Source organism: Orycteropus afer, unplaced genomic scaffold (genome assembly GCF_000298275.1).
Source record: "Orycteropus afer afer isolate SDZICR_OR568_19922 unplaced genomic scaffold, OryAfe1.0 scaffold00006, whole genome shotgun sequence".
Taxonomy (NCBI): domain Eukaryota; kingdom Metazoa; phylum Chordata; class Mammalia; order Tubulidentata; family Orycteropodidae; genus Orycteropus; species Orycteropus afer.
The window spans coordinates 2,696,317-2,712,624 of NW_006921593.1; the positions used below are offsets into that span (position 1 = coordinate 2,696,317).

The 16,308-nt window shown below is 52.0% G+C and overlaps 2 protein-coding genes across 2 annotated transcripts in view; one reads left to right on the top strand and one right to left on the bottom strand.

The window, feature by feature from the left end:
* FZD9 (frizzled class receptor 9) lies at nucleotides 1–1,200 on the top strand (the record flags this gene model as incomplete). Its single annotated transcript, XM_007942428.2, has 1 exon — nucleotides 1–1,200. A coding segment is annotated over one exon (1,200 nt), but the record flags the coding sequence as incomplete, so codon positions are not given.
* Nucleotides 1,201–6,435: 5,235 nt separating this feature from the next.
* Nucleotides 6,436–16,308, bottom strand: part of BAZ1B (bromodomain adjacent to zinc finger domain 1B) — a 98,868-nt gene continuing 88,995 nt past the window's right edge. The window contains exons 14-19 of the mRNA XM_007940323.1: nucleotides 14,072–14,219; nucleotides 12,694–12,841; nucleotides 10,788–10,897; nucleotides 8,349–8,494; nucleotides 7,122–7,225; nucleotides 6,436–6,793 (exon numbers count right to left, since the gene is read on the bottom strand). Coding sequence (XP_007938514.1) covers nucleotides 6,436–6,793; nucleotides 7,122–7,225; nucleotides 8,349–8,494; nucleotides 10,788–10,897; nucleotides 12,694–12,841; nucleotides 14,072–14,219 — 1,014 coding nt within the window. The remainder of the gene's footprint in view (nucleotides 6,794–7,121; nucleotides 7,226–8,348; nucleotides 8,495–10,787; nucleotides 10,898–12,693; nucleotides 12,842–14,071; nucleotides 14,220–16,308) is intronic.

Sequence of the window (16,308 nt, forward strand, 5' to 3'; positions counted from 1 at the left end):
GGCGGCGCCTGCGAGAACCCGGAGAAGTTCCAGTACGTGGAGAAGAGTCGCTCGTGCGCGCCGCGCTGCGGGCCCGGCGTCGAGGTGTTCTGGTCGCGGCGGGACAAGGACTTCGCGCTCGTCTGGATGGCGCTGTGGTCGGCGCTCTGCTTCTTCTCCACCGCCTTCACCGTGCTCACCTTCCTGCTGGAGCCTCACCGTTTCCAGTACCCCGAGCGCCCCATCATCTTCCTCTCCATGTGCTACAACGTCTACTCGCTGGCCTTCCTCATCCGCGCCGTGGCCGGAGCGCAGAGCGTGGCCTGTGACCAGGAGGCGGGCGCGCTGTACGTCATCCAGGAGGGGCTGGAGAACACGGGCTGCACGCTTGTCTTCCTGCTGCTGTACTACTTCGGCATGGCCAGCTCGCTCTGGTGGGTGGTGCTGACCCTCACCTGGTTCCTGGCGGCCGGCAAGAAGTGGGGCCACGAGGCCATCGAAGCCCACGGCAGCTACTTCCACATGGCGGCCTGGGGCCTGCCCGCCCTCAAGACCATCGTGATCTTGACCCTGCGCAAGGTCGCCGGGGACGAGTTGACCGGGCTGTGCTACGTGGCCAGCATGGACGCGGCTGCGCTCACGGGCTTCGTGCTGGTGCCCCTGTCCTGCTACCTGGGGCTCGGCACCAGCTTCCTCCTGACGGGCTTCGTGGCCCTCTTCCACATCCGCAAGGTCATGAAGACCGGCGGCACCAACACGGAGAAACTGGAGAAGCTCATGGTCAAGATTGGGGTCTTCTCCATCCTGTACACAGTGCCTGCCACCTGCGTCATTGTCTGCTACGTCTATGAGCGCCTTAACATGGACTTCTGGCGCCTTCGGGCCACAGAGCAGCCGTGCGCCGCGGCTCCCGTGCCCGGAGGCCGGAGGGACTGCTCACTGCAGGGCGGCTCGGTGCCCACGGTGGCTGTCTTTATGCTCAAAATCTTCATGTCGCTAGTGGTGGGCATCACCAGCGGAGTCTGGGTGTGGAGCTCCAAGACCTGCCAGACTTGGCAAAGCCTGTGTTACCGCAAGATGGCAGCAGGCCGGGGCCGGCCAAAGGCCTGCCGGCCCCCTGGGGGCTACGGTCGCAGCACCCACTGCCACTACAAGGCCCCCACCGTGGTCTTGCACATGACTAAGACGGACCCCTCTCTGGAGAACCCCACACACCTCTAGGGACAGGCCTGGAGCAGCGACTGCTGCCCCTCCGAGCCCTCCCCCTCCTGAAAAGACAGCTGACTAGCAGCAGCCCAGCTGTCAAGGTCAGGCAAGTGAGTGTGAGGGGCCCGAGGACCGGGCGCTTGTCAGGATCCACTAAGGCTCATTCCCCTCGACTCCCCGCTGAGTCCTGCAGGGTGCCGGGAGAGGATGGGAGGAAGGGAGAGGGGCAGGTCCAGCAGGGAGTTTATTTAATGATGTAATTTATTGTTGAGTTTCTCTGGAAGCTGTGACTGGAATAAACCCCCATGTGACACTGTCGAGTCCTTTCTGGGTTGGGAAGGGGGCAGGAAGGTAGGAGGGTGAGGGTTCCGCTCCCCTGTGAGCAGAACTGGGGGTGGGTGTTGGGCTCAGCCCCAGGCCCTCCCTTTTAATGGTTTCCCACCAATCAGGAGGAAGAAACTGGCCATGGCACCAATCAGGAGGAAGAAACTCACCAGGGACCGAACAGCTGTTTTGCAGGAGTCCCAGATTGTGTGTGTGTGTGTGTGTGTGTGTGTGTGTGAGAGAGAGAGACAGAGTGAGTGGTGGATGGGTGTGAGTGTTCCCGGTGCCTGTCTAAGCCCCTATGAGAACCCTCCGCTTGTCTCTCTGAGGCCTGGGCTTTGTGTTTCAAAGTGGGGCTGGGGTGTCTGCAGCATCCCCACCTCTGGCCCTGGGAAGTCTAACTGGTTTGGAGCCTGTGGGTAACTTTCCCCTTCTCCAGACTTCCCTTTCCTCTTCCTTGTGTAACATGAGAGTGTTGACAGTTCCCACAGTTGTCTCAAAGGTTTCCTTGGAGGCTTGGTACCTGCTCCCACTGTTCCGTACAGGCCCATCGTGCTGTCCCTGGCCTGGGGGCTGAGGCTGGATTCTGCCCATCCTCGCTTCTCTCCAGGATTCCTGGTGTATGTATCCCTGGATCCTTGGGGTGACAGTCAGGGTACCTCACTCCACCATCTCATACCTCTGGTTGGGGTAGGGTATGAGGCTGGACTGGTATGTGTGCGTCTAGCTGGTACAGACATAGGCTTGGAGCTGGTGAGCCCTGAGTATAGTGGGCACTGGGCTTCCAGCTCCAGGATTATATAAAGATTTGAGGTGCTAATAGCAGCAGTGAGGAGAGGGCCAGGGTGGGGAAGTATACGGCTCGTGGACATGTGTGCCAGGGGATAGGAAGGCACCACGTGTACCTGTGTGCCAGGGAAGCCCGGGGCTGTTGGGACCCGGCCCCAGCCCCGTCCACTGGAAGATACCTGATGTGTGTCCTGGTGCCCCCCCCCATCAGCTTAGGGTCAGGCCCCTGGGTCCCATCGGGCCTGCCATGCCTCCAGTCCTATGAAGGTCTTGGTTTCCGTCCTGGGTGTGTAACACACACAGCCAGCACTCAGTGTCCAAGTCGGGAGGCTTGAGGGGCCCAGCCCCCTGCCAGACCCACCTTAAGAGCTAAGGGCCCTAAGGGGGACCAGAGGCTCTCACACGCCACCAAGATCAACTGCTTCCTCTCAGAAGGAAGGCTGAGCCTCCCACACTTGGGCCTCTCGGGCCAGAACCCTCTGCCCTGAACCACCCACCAGTCTCATAGGGACAGTAAAGAAACAGGATGAAAATCACAGGAGGGGTCCCGTTCCCACAGAGCTGTCGTGGAGAGAGGGGGATTCCAGGTGACCATAATACCTCAAAGTGCCTTACCTGAGGGCCCTTGAGTATAGAACAAGCTTACTGAAGGCAGTTAAGGAGCCCACGTCAGGAGCTGAGAGGCACAGTGGCCGCCTTGAGCTGGGATTATGGGCCAGGTTTACAAGGAGCATAATGAAGGGAGGAGGGCATGCACTAGGGCAGGGGCAGCTGGGGAAAAGGAGCCCCGAGACCTGGGATGGCTGTGGGTCAGTGGTGGCGGGAATGTCAGGGGACCAGGGTGCGGGGGGCGTGTGCTAGACTGTTGAGCTCAGTGGAAAACAAGCCTGGTGGCCGGCTTCCAGGGTAATTGGGATGGGCTCGGGGAGGGTAGAGGAAGGGCAAGACGCTCTGCCTGGAGGCTGGGATGGTCCATCCCGACCAGCCCTGGAGGACGTTACGGAAAAGCCCCAAACCTTGGAGAAGACACGAAGGACCCTGCCTCCCATCCTTATTTTTTAGAGTGGGCAAGGGTTTGGAGAGGACTTTATAGCTGGCTCAAGGTCACACAGCCATTCAGTCGGAGGCAGATCTGAGAATGGAAGCCAAGTCTAACGCCAGAGTTTTATTTCGACGACACCAGTGGGTTCGGTCTGTCTTCCGTTTCAAGTGTGGGGAGCAGCAGGGTGTTATATGCAGGTCATTAGACCCTAGGAGTCTGTCCTTAGGGAGCTCAGTTTGTGCACAGTAGGGGGCTTGAGTCAAGAGAACTTAGCCTTGACCTCACCATCAGTATTTATTCCATGGACACAATTCAGAGTTCAAAGAGGTCAGCAGATAACCTTAGCCAAGGGTGGACTGGAAGGAAGGTCCAGTGAGCTCGCACAGGATCAGGATCAAGTCACCTAGGTGAGCTGTGCCTAAGAGACCCACCTGAAGAAGAGGACTCGATAGACACAGGCTAGGAACTCTGAGTCTAACCATCATTGTGTAGGAAATGCTGAAAGCCTGAGGCCTGGGGCAGACCGGCTAGTGTAAGGCCATCTGACCTTGGTCGGCACAGTCCTGCAGCAAAGCGCAAGCCACCAAGGTTACAGTGAGCCGGCGGCAGAACCCCCACACCAAGGGCTCCTCAAAGTTCTTCACTTTACCATATGTAGGCCCCAGTTCAGCTGGTCAGGAACTGGCCGTTTCATCTCGTAACAGCAATGGCTCAGCTGCCACCTAGCTGCCAACTGGCAGTCATGTACCCGCACCAACCACCCTGGCTCTGAAAACCCAGCATAAAAAGTGACGGCCTCGATCCAACTGGGGCTCTGTGGTCAAACAGCTGAGGCTCGATAATGGAAATTCATTGTACTTCTCATTCTAAGTTTTCCTTGAAATGAAAGTTTTTAAAAGCGTCAGGACTTTCTCCAAGATTAAGTCCCTTTAGGATCACATAAATCCCCACAGAAGCCTTATCTCCCACCCCACCCCCCCAATTCTTAAGTTTCAAACGATCTTTTCTTTTAAAAAAACCTCTTCCGCTTTAGATAGACGTGGCCAGGAGAGACTTAGGGTTACGCCTCTAACACCCGGGACGGTGGAAATGCCTCCCAGAAGGTCCGAACACACAGATGAACTGGAGTCTGGTTAAAGAGCCAAAGCCCCTTAGACCTGAAGCCAAGCCTGGGCAGGGGAACTGGCTCCACGAGGCTGCACTGGCCACTACACCGCAACAGTACAAAGGAAGATTCACCGAACATTCTTTATAAACACAAGTTTATCATGTTTATTTGAAATTCCACCTTATTACAAGTTCACCCTTGAATGGGGCCCTTCCTCCTTAAAGACAATAAAAATACAGTTCAGATGTAACTTAAGCAGAACACAGGATTCTCACTATTAACAAGAACAGACCGGATCCAGGACAAGAGGTGGGGAAGGTGCGGGCTAAAGCTGTAATGCCGGCGCGGGCTCCGAGCCTGAGGGAAGAGGGCCCGTGAACTTGCCCACCAACCACAGAGCGAGCTCCCCAAGTCCCTGGGTAAGGAGGATGGGAGAGACAGGGACCACAACTGGGAGTTTTGGATTAGCGACTTTATTTTCAAATTCTATGAGTTACAATCCCTTGATGGACTTCTTTTCCTTTCATTTAAATAGTTACAGAAGAGCTCTGGCGCTCAGATTCTCTAAAGTCAAAGCTGATAGAAAAGAAATTAAACCCTGTTTTGTATTTTTATCAAAATCTGACATAAAAGGGAAAGAAGACTACAAAGTTTTGCCTAACTGTACCAACTAGTCCTAGACTCACCGGGGCAGGGGCTGGGGAGCTGCACCCTCGCTCCCTCCCCCACCCCACTGACACGACATTCAGGTTCTCAAGGAGTTCCCCGTGGGAAGCCCCACAGGCGACAGGCGTGGGCTGCAGGCCTGGGAAGCCCGACAGGCCTGGGCTGCAGGCCTGGGCTGCTGCTGTGGAGGGCAGAGGCAGAAGCGGCCCCCATGGCAGGAAGGGGGCCTTCCCCTCCCCCACCAGATCCCACCCTCTGCCCTGATGAGCCTCCGACCCAGTCTCTCCGAAGGCGAGAGGGTGGGCTGAGGGAGAAGACGGGACAGTAAAGCAAACACGTTACCATATAAACTGTACTGTACATGTGCCAAAGCCAGATGACAGAAATACTTTACAGGATGTTCTTTATACAATATCACTGCTGAAACAAGCCACTTGTAGTAACTAGAAAAGTCCATTTAAAAAAATTAAACATTTAAATTCTTCCTGCTTTTCTTCTGCTTCCCCAAGACCTTGTCTGGTATGTGGGTGGGCTGGGCTCCAACACCCCTCTGGCCAGATCCATCCAAGTAAAGGTTCTACGCCCGATTCGAAGCAGGACTCCAGTCTCTAAGTGAAGTGCCTTCGTGTTTTTGGAGGGGGTGGGGGAGGGGAGGTGGAGAAAGAGTTGTCACAAAGAAGGGGAGGGGTATTCAGGAATGGCTCCAGGACAAAACCCTTCACCCTGCCAAGACCAACTCGAAAGAACACAACTGTTTCATGATGCTGGTGAACACAGAATTCTGTACGGCACCCACTGACAGCGCCACCTGAGAGGGGAGGGAGAGGGAGGAGGAGACAGAGAAGACTGCATTAAATACAGAGTTCTGAAACATCACCCCCATCTCCCCAACTGGCCTGATTAACCTTGCCCCCTCTCTGTGATAGAGTAATAATCCCTCCCTCCGCTGGCGGCCAGAGGGGGCCTTGGTGCTGTTCTGGCAGCCAGAGTGGGAGGGGCCTGGGCAAAGCAGAAAGGAAAGGAACTGGGCTCTCGTGAGAAGCCGCACTGGGACTTTTCCGGGCAACTCCCAGAAAGGGGGTCAAGGCTGTTCTGCCCATAATCCTTCTGGGCAGAGATGGCCAACCCCACACCAGGTGCCACCAAGAACTGCGTGTGCAGGTTCTAGAAAAGCAGCGCGCACCGGACGACAGGCCCTTCTGGCCCCGCGACCACCTCCTGTCCTAGTCCTCGAGGGCAGTCCTCTCCTGCCTCCCCCACTCCCTCCCCCTTCCCTGCTCCAGCCCCTCAGCCTCAGCTCCCTTACCAGGGTCCTGCCTCTCTATTTCTTCTGTCTTCGTCCCCTGGACTGTCCAAGGGGCTCTGGCTCACTGTCCCCTTCATCTTCAGGAAGCCGGTCAGGGAACTTCTTGCGTTTCCTGCGGACATACGGGTGGCCAGGAAGGTGTTTATGCAGCAGAGCCACCAGACACTGTTCCGTCTTCACCATGCAGGCCAGCACGTGGCTGCCACGGCAGTTGTAAAGCTCAGCATTGGCGAACACTTGCTTCATGTCAGTGAGAAACTCCTGCACGGAGCGGTAGCTCCCACAGGAGCACTTGCTCTGCATTGTCTGGAAGTCCATGGGGTGCGTAATGACGTCGTAGTAGTCCTCAGCCTCGTCCCTGGTCACGGGCTCCCTGTGAAGAACCCAGCAGAGACGCTGGAATCAGTACAGCCCTGGATGTGGCTGGGGAGCCTGCCATCAAATCCCCAGCCCCTCACTGCCCAGACCTGCTGGGATCGGCCAACCACAGACGACGGGGGGGGGGGGGGGGGGGGGGGGGGGGGGGCGGCAGAGAGGTGCCTCCCCAGTGGGAAGCCAATTGCCCTGCCTCTGAGACAGGTCCTGAAAGCAACGGGGTCAGGTGGTTCCTAGGTCTTTCGCTTGACTGGTTGCCTTATCTCAACACGCTCAGCACCTACAGAGTTGGTCCTACTCCCCTGGGCTCGGGACAGAGAACTCACCGGAAGGGCCAGCTGAAGCGGTACTTCACAATCTTGTGCAGGATCTCCTCACATTTCTGCAGCTCCAGGCTTTGCCTCCGGGAGCTCCGCTTGGTTTGAAGCATCTGGGACCAAAAAACAGACCTGTGTTATTACAGATACATGAGTGGAAGAAGAGAGAACAGGAGCAGGGAATGTGTGTATCTTTGAAAGGAGGGAGGGGGAGGGGAGGGAGCAGAAGAGAAGAGAGGGGAGGAAGGGGGACGAAGGGAGGGAGGGAAGGAGGAATAGTTCAGTCTCTCTCTGGGGGCAGAGACTGTCCAAATCACTGGCATTCAGGGCAGAGGACTCAGCCCAGGAGGCAGGCACTTTCCCATCAGCCACTTCCTTCCCTGTGGCCGGTGGTCACAGTGGTGCCACACAGGCAGCGGAGGCCAGAGGCCAGCTAGAGGGCCGCTGTAAAGAGAATGCTGGCCTGAGAGTAGGTGGGTTACAGTGATGCCGTGATGGGTATAAACAAGCCACTGCAGAAAGCCCAACAGGTTATCTGGACCAGCAGCCAGTGCAGGGGTGGGGGAGGGTGTCTGAGGAAAGAAAAGCAAGAGGTACTACTGCTTTCCTGGACTCGGCTCTGCTGTGGGACCTAAATGGTCAAGGAGGAAACAGGTGGGCCGCTCTTCCAGGATACCACAACTAAGCCTGGCTCACAGCTCAGGGCTGAAGGAGTTAGGGTCGGGCAAGCAGGCAGCTCTCTGGATGCCCTCACCCTCAATATGAGTTGTCAAAACAAGTTTTTAAGAGCCTCTTTTCTTTAAAGGGCAAGTGAAATCTAAAGCACAACCACTAAATTCACATAACAGCAGAGGGGACAATGATGTCCCTCCCATAACAACTGCCAGCAGGGGACCCAACAGTCAGTGAAGCTCCCACATTGCTGGCATTCCCACAGAGGAGACCCAGCCCATCTGAGCTCACCAGAGACACATGGATACTATTTTAAAATCCTTAACAAGCTGCAGGCCGCCTGCAAACCAAAGGAGACGGTACTTGCTGGCTGTAGCAGGGGAATGCCGCGCATAGCTGTTCCTGGGGGGCCGGGGCACCCACCCATCTGCCTCATCAGTCTCCCAAGTGGGGAGGAGGGGACACGGGGGAGGCTCCCACCTGTCGCTCGATGACTTCCTAACGCTGGGGTGGAAGAAGAAACAGAAGGGACAGAAAGGTTAGAAGAGTGACAAAGGGTCCCACCAGCTCATCCACCTCGGTGTCATCCACAGGTGGTGCCTTCGGACGAGACCTCCTGGCAGCATGTGGCTTTTTCCCTGGTCGTCGCCCGGGCCGTGCTGCTGGGGGCATGACAGCCTGCCTGCCCCGGAGAGTCTTTCGAGGTCTCACTGAAACAAAAAATCATGGATTGAGAGCAGAACAGCTGAGGAGGAAGGGAACTGTCTGTGGAATGGCGGCAAGTGGGGGGGAGTCTGGACCAGCCAACAAGGGCCGGCTGGGGCTGACTCAGTCAGATGCTCCTGCAGTTTCCTTCTTGCCACCTAATGGGACACTGAAGGCCCCTCCCAAAGGCAGCAACAGCAGAGGAGGAATGGGTACAGCTCACCAACATCCAAGGGGCTCTGAAGAGGCTGTTCAGGAGGCCGACTCCATCCGTCCTCCCCTGCTCTGACTCCACCCTGCTCAGTTACTCCCAGAAATGAGGGCCTTGAAAGAGCCAACTGTAAACTGATGGAGAAGCAGCCCTGGGCTAGGGAGTCTGCCTGAGATTCCCACAACTCAAGTTCAGCCTGAGAGCGTGTGTGTTTACCTGTGAGATGGAATATGACTGCTGGATAGACCCTGTTTTATAATCCCCAAAGCATCCTACCCTCACTGTCCCCAGCTGTCTCAGAGAAAAGCTGACACTAAGGGCCTAAAGTCACTCCCTAAATCCAGTTTAGGGCTGGCCCTGCCTCGCTTTCCTGCCTTTCTGACAAGTATGGTCAGGGGGGTTAGGCCTTGCCCGGGATCCCCAAAGAGAGAACGAGAACAACAAAGGGCACCAAGCCTCCTCACGTCTCAGGCTGACAACAGGTGCTCAATGTCAGACAAGCCAGCATTCCTCAGTCTGTCCACAGGGAGCAATGTACCCTAAGAATTAACTCAAGAGTTCTCTACTTAGAAAGTTTTCCATGACTGTTTCTTGGTTAATACCCTGGAAAGTGGGGAGGTGACTCTGGCCAGAGCCAGAGGTAGAAACGGGCAGTCACACAGAGAAACGATCGCCAGTGCTTCACAGTCTACTTCTGAACCATGCTACCCCTTCTCTTGCTGTTTCAGGGTCTCTAGCTCAAAACCAAACGAGGAGGCAAGAACACAAAGTCAATGCCGACGATGGAACTGGGATGCTAAGGACAGCCACCTACTTACGGCCCTGAACTGCTCTAACGGGAAGAGCAGACAAAGTGTTAAGCAGCATCAAGTACTTCTGGGATTCTTCTGGCAGAGGGAAACCCTAGAAACCTGGAGGGGAAATAACTTCTTAGAAAGAGAGCAACAACGTGGAAGTGGAAAGCAGTCAATAAAAGGAACCAATGTGTTGCTGTGTTTTTTCTCAGACAAATATGCAACTAAATCACGACTGTCCAATAGATGAGGACAGTCTGTAATGCAGGATTAATGGACGACCTGAGGAGCAAACATAAGGAAGCCTTGTAAAAGTGGGAGAAATGAAGGTGTCCCGATTATAACTCTGGAGGATGAAGGAGGGATGAGAGGATGCAAGCAAGTGTGCAAGCTCAAAGACCGCTGGGAAGGCTCGAGGCCAACACCACTGCCTAAGCCTCAGGTCATGCCAAGAATCCTCTTTCCTTCCTCGTACCAAGTACTGCTGTTTAGAGCTATGATCATAAAAATGGTACCTTCTCTTCAAAGGTTCTTCATAATCTTGAACTATAGTCTCTCTTCCACTTATCTATAAAGGAGGATGTAAAACTGGTAAAAGGCTAGATTACAGGACGTGAGGTTTAACCACCAAGACGACAAGATTCTCAAAAAAGATTCATGAAAAACGAACACAAGATTAAGAGCCAACGAAGAGTCAAGGAAGCCTTTTCTGTCCTCCTGGCATCTTCTAAGAATGGATCTGAGCCCCCAAAAACCTTATACCTAATCATGGAAAAACCAGTCGTCTCTTTTCAAATTAGAAAATCCATCGCCCCTACACAGTACAGGGCAACCAGAGAGCAACAGTAGCTTCCCTGGAAGAGCACTGCCCCCCACCCCTCCCACAGTTCCCACGGACTGAGGCTTCAGAAGCAGCAGACCAGGCGAAGCATAAGGAGCCCCGGTGCTCGGGCCTTGATCCCACCAAGTCTCAGAGCAGTGGATCTGATGCCCAAAGTGAATGCTCTTGAAACTAAGCCAGTCTCCTACTTGGAAGGTGGTTAACTGGCACCTTGACAAACCAATCTGAAAGTATGACAGCTGAGTTACCCTTCACCACCACAAGTCAGAAACAAGGAAGACAGCAAGATAGCAACTCTGAAAGCATGACAGCTGAGTTACCCTTCACCACCACAAGTCAGAAACAAGGAAGACAGCAAGATAGCAACGCTGATGAATCTACAGCCGACCTAGTCTTTCCAAGTCAGCTTCGAAGGCTGTGAGGTTGAATATGAAGGCAAACTGAATACTTACATCGCAAACCTGCCACTTCATAATCTTCCTCTTCTTCCTCCTCCTCCTCCTCCTCTGAATCACTCTCATCATCGTCACTGTCCTCAGAGGCAGACTCTTCAGTGTAATTCCTGTGAGGAGGAAAAGCACAGAGGGAGCAGGGTTCTGAGAATGGTCAACATTCTACAAGGACCTAGGCAACTTCTTACCCTTCACAGACTACCTATAGCTGATGACTGCAGGGGAGAAAGACTAGAACTGGAATCCAGGCCAAGACACAAGAAATAAAATGAAAACCTGAGCTCCAACAACCCGGCTCTCAACCAGGCCCCAAATTGCCTAGATAAGACACCAATGAAGACCAAAATCCAACCACCCACCTCCCCCGCAAAAACAATACAAAACAGCATTCCTTTTATCTCAGGAACAGAGCCAGATAATGTAACTCTTCAGGTATTAAAAGCTGTCCCCAACTCTACAGTGGACTGAAAAGATAAACAGAGCCCAGACAGGTGTTACTCCACCTTGATGGCCCCCTTCCAGGAGCTGCAACAGCTTGCAGATGATTCTAACATCAAAGAAATGTAATCCCAGCTCAGAACAGCTGGTCCAAGCCTGGTCACTGCAGAACAGCCTCATCTCTCTAAGTGCAGCTAGAATGGAGTGAGAAGTACCCGAGAAATACTGTTAGGTGGGGTCAGGATCAAACAACTCTGCCTTTTGAAAGAAAGGCTAGGCCAGAGGGTCTATGGGCTATTCTTATGCAGCCTCCAAGTTCAACACAGAAACCATGGTATTAACTTGGTGGGTATTAGGTGCCTCCTCTTTACAAAGCCCTATGTTCAGCCTTACTGGAGTCTGGGTGTTAGAACACCCTTTGTGGTCTCAGGCCATTAAACACCTCACTGGGGAGACAGTCACTGCAAAACCAGCCAAGAAGGCAGTGCTGAGTGCTGCTTCAGAGAGCTCCAGCTCAGGGGAAACAAAGAGGAGCAATGATTTATTCTGAGGACACAGGATATGTTTCAAAAAGGCAATGAAATTTTAGCCAGGCCACGGACAGTTTACCCAGTCAGGAGATATTCCAAGGTGGGAGGAAAGCACAGGGGACAAGGATGAACCATCAGTGGCCCAAATATAAGCACCCAAATATGGGAACCAGGGCTCATAAAAACAGAGGCTACTGCTGCATAATAGGAGTCTCAAAAGTTAGGCGAAGGAATTTGGACTTTATTCTAGTGGCAACGGAAAAATCGAAGGTTTCTCAACAGGAAAATGACCTGAGCCCGTTTCTGACTTATGTACATCATTCTAGGAGCACCACAATGGCTGCTGGAGAGGAGGTAAGAAGAGCTCAAAAGTCAGTGATGGCTCCCAGCTGAGAGCTGCAAGAGGGCCACATAACAACAGGGACCAGGGGAAGAGAGAGCGGAAGACTGATTCCTAAGACATCTGGACACTGAACTGGCTGCAGTGGGAAAATGAATGGGTGTGAACAATGACGGAGGGGAAGGTGTCCAAGCTGGCACCGAAGCTCTAACCACGAGGAGGAAGCAGCACGCCAGGCACGGGTTAGGAGCAGCAGGGAGACTGCCTGGGGACTCTCGGCAGAAGGCGGCTGCAAAAATCATCACAAAGAAGAAAGAAGTGGGCGACGTGCAAACAAAAGGCAGAGAGAAATACATTATTCTTAAGAAGATGGTGTGGTCAAGTCAAGACACTGAATGAGACTGGCAGGGAAAACTAGAAATACCAACATTAAGCTAAAAAGAAATCTAAGTCCTTTGGGCTTCCACCGCGACACTGAAATGAGGGGGCTCTAGAGCCAAAAGATGAACTTAGGAACTCCTCAGAATCCTCTGGTCCAAATAACTGAAGCTTAATTAGAATAGTTACTTACTCATTTTTGAAAGAAAAACATTCTCACCTGCCCCGGGAGTTGCGCCTGGCAGTAGCAGGCTGGCAAGCTGGACACTGCCATTCACCATCTGGTACTTCATACAGGGCCGGCCTCAGACAAAACAGGTGGAAGGCTTTATTACACTCATCACACAAGATCAGTTTGTCATCCTCACCTGCAAAAAGAGAAACTTGCACAGCACTGTCTGGCACATGACAACCACCAATGAGTTGTAAGCAACAGTCACTCACCTTCAATTAACACCACAGAAGAACAAATATTGAGAGTACAGACTAAAATACTAAAACTCACTGCTGTCGAGTCAGACCCAACTCATAGTGACCCATCCTTGGGTTTCCGAGACAATATCACTACAGAAGTAGATTACCCAACCTTCCTTCCAAGGAGTGGCTGGTGGGTTTGAACTGCCAGCCTTCTGGTTAGCAGTCAAATGCCTTAGGCACTATGCCACCAGAGTTCCCCAACAGTACAGACTACCTCGTTTTTAAAAAACACCATCATTTTCTGAAAATAAATTAACATAAAGTACACTATTAGAAATTTAGGGCTCAGGTCTCCTGATACATCCTTAAATCTACCCAGGGCTAGAACAGAACAATTACTAGGAGGTAACAAAACCCAAGTGATGGAGGGATTTTGCTCACTCTCTTCTCCCACTATGAGACGAGTACTCTAACAAGTATTACATTTTCTGCCCTTCCTCTTCTTCAACTTTTATCTGATAAGGTTCTCTGGAGTCCTTCTGTTTCCTTATCTGCGAACATACATTAATCCAACCTAACACGGCCCTCTCTCCTCCCCCACCTTCATCCTACAACAGTTTTTATAACAACTGAATGACTTTATGTAGGTCTTTCGTCCTCGGAAATCACACCAAAACCCAATTCACAAACAGCATTAGCCTCTAAGACGTCAATCACCGGGAGCTCTGAGCCATGGAGTTCATCTGCGCACATGTGATGTGACAGATGTCAGATGACACGGGCTCAAATGCTTCCATGCTCTAGGCCTCGGTACTGGAAAGACCAGTGCTAAGGCAGGACATTCTGCACCAAGTACAAAGGCTGCCCCTGCTGGTAGCACCTTACTCCACAGACAACTAAAGTGCTGAGAACATAGAAAGATTTTATACTGTAGACAAACGAATTCTGCCCCTTGTAGAAAATTAAAGACTTGGGGGAGCAGCTGGTCTTATTCTGCACTGACTGAGCGATAAAGAGCCAGCTTTGATTTGCTGACATATGATTTCAAAGAGGCCGTGTGCAGGCCTCCAGGAGGGTGAAATCAGCTCCTACACACTTAACCAGCTGTAGACACACAATCCCCTTTGGGGGAAGCCCTGGTCCCCAATACCCTCAGATTAGCAACCTTAGTCTAACTATACCTTTCTTTCGACAAACTTTGCATCTAGCGTTCTCTGCTGACATATCCCACTTGATGCAGGCGTCAAGCATCCCGAGGAGGACGTGCATCCTGGAGAACGTCTGGGCCTCACGGATCGCCGCCTTCCACTTCTCTAGTGCAGATGCGACCTGGAGAGAACCAACCAGGCAAGAGTCACCAGGACCTCAGGACCCAAAGGCTGGGTCTTCACCTGATAGTCACCAAGAGACGACCAGAATGGGGGGAGACACGCAAGAGCCCTAAGTGCATTTACCCCCTAGAGCCCCTCCAGTCTTAATCCCTCTATTTTACAGAAGAAAACAAGGCTCTGAGGGTGAAAAAATATGCCACAGGTCATGCAAAGGACTAAGGGCAGGGGTGGGTGGGTGACAGGTCTATTTCAGTGAAATTCACTCAAAGAGTCAAGATCATTTAAAAGCAGGAGCTGTATGTATGGTATAAATGTATGCCACAAAGTCACGTACCTACTAAAACTCTGGTTCACAGATGATCACCCTCTGGACTAATGTGTCACCATCCCAGGCTACAGGGCCCAGAAATAGTACGTAACACCTATAAAGTATTCTATAACTCAAAAGGACTAAGTACTTGATACAAACTATTCCTCTTGACTTTGTCACCAATTTCTAACCAAAGTGAAACAAAGTCCAGTTAGTCTGACTTCATTTTGGTGGCAACGTTTCTCCCATCAGAAAATACCAATTAATTAAAAATTAGCCCCAAGAAAGCATACCTATGTTGGCGATAATATTATTAGGAATTTCAGTGATAAACAATCCTCTCCCCTGAATATATATACTCTAAGGGGTTTTCTTCCTTAGAAATGACCTTTCAGGTTAGTTTATCTGTATTACAGTTTTATTAGTCTAAAGGTGATTTTTTTTTCCTTTTTTAAAATGTTTTCAGAGCATTTCTAGCCTACAAACTAGGTGAGCATCCACGTAAACAAATGACAACTTAGGGGGCATCATTCACAGACAGTGAGAACACCCAACACAAGCAGACAAGGTAAAGCTTAGGCAATACATCAGAAGCTGGGAGAATCCGCTATCATCTATGTTGTGGAGGTCATACTGTTTATTAGCTCAGTCACTTTGAATAAGGCTCCATCCCGCTACTTTTACAATTCAGCTGGCTCTAATAACTGACAGCATCACAGCTGAATTTTACTGCCCTATGCAAGGCAACCAGACCAAACCCACTACCCCAGAGTCATCTAGCAGCCCCACATGAATGACAGACTAGACCTGCTCCATGGGGTATGCAAGGCTATACACCCTTTATTAACCACTGTGTTACTAGACTCCTGCCCCAGGCAAAGAGGCCTATTTTATGTCATACAGGCTTCCTCCTAAGGGAAAAGCCCATTATCCTGGAGGCTGGAGGGTTTAAAAGGGAGCTGCCAAGGGCCAGAGGAAGTTGTGGCCTCTCTGAAGCTGGCTACAACTCGCTGTGGGGTGAGGGCTGAGGAGTGACTAAAAGCAGAAACAGAGAACCAGAGATGCTTGTGTGGGTAACAAGCAAACCAAAAGAAAACTCTACTTTAGAGATTGCTAAAGTTCAGTAAAAAGTGGTCCACTCCTTGCACTCATCTCCACTGCAGACATCTCACACCTGCCTCGGAAATGTACAAGCGCCTTCCCTTCTCAGTAACCTGAGGTCCACAAGGACAGCTGCCACATTGCTCCTCTGCCCTGATGTTTTAACACTGGCAAACAGTACCACAGATTTTCCAATGAAAAATAAACTTAAGAATTTTAGGTTCAGTTCTTAAAGAGTGATGTACTGAGAAAAGGCAGGGAGAACGGCTAAAAATGGGCTTTGCTATCCTCTAGTGGACAATCGGATGTACTGCACACAAATTCAAGAACCGAGTCTTACCTCCTGAGTTCTAGTGGCCGGTTCAAACCCACCAGCCACTCCTTGGAAGGAAGGTTGGGCAATCTACCTCTATAGTGATACTGCCTTGGAAACTCAAGGAGGGGTCACTATGAGTCGGATCCCACTCGACAGCAGTGAGAATTTGTAAGTTAAAAATTTGAGCACTCAGTAGCATATGTCGTCATCGAGGTCGTCGTCGTCTGCCGTCGAGTCGGCCCCAACTCATAGCGACCCCTCCTTGGGTTTCCAAGGCAGTATCACTACGGAAGTAGGATTGCCCAACCTTCCTTCCGAGGAGGGTTTGAACCGCCAGCCGTCTGGTTAGCAGGCAAGTGT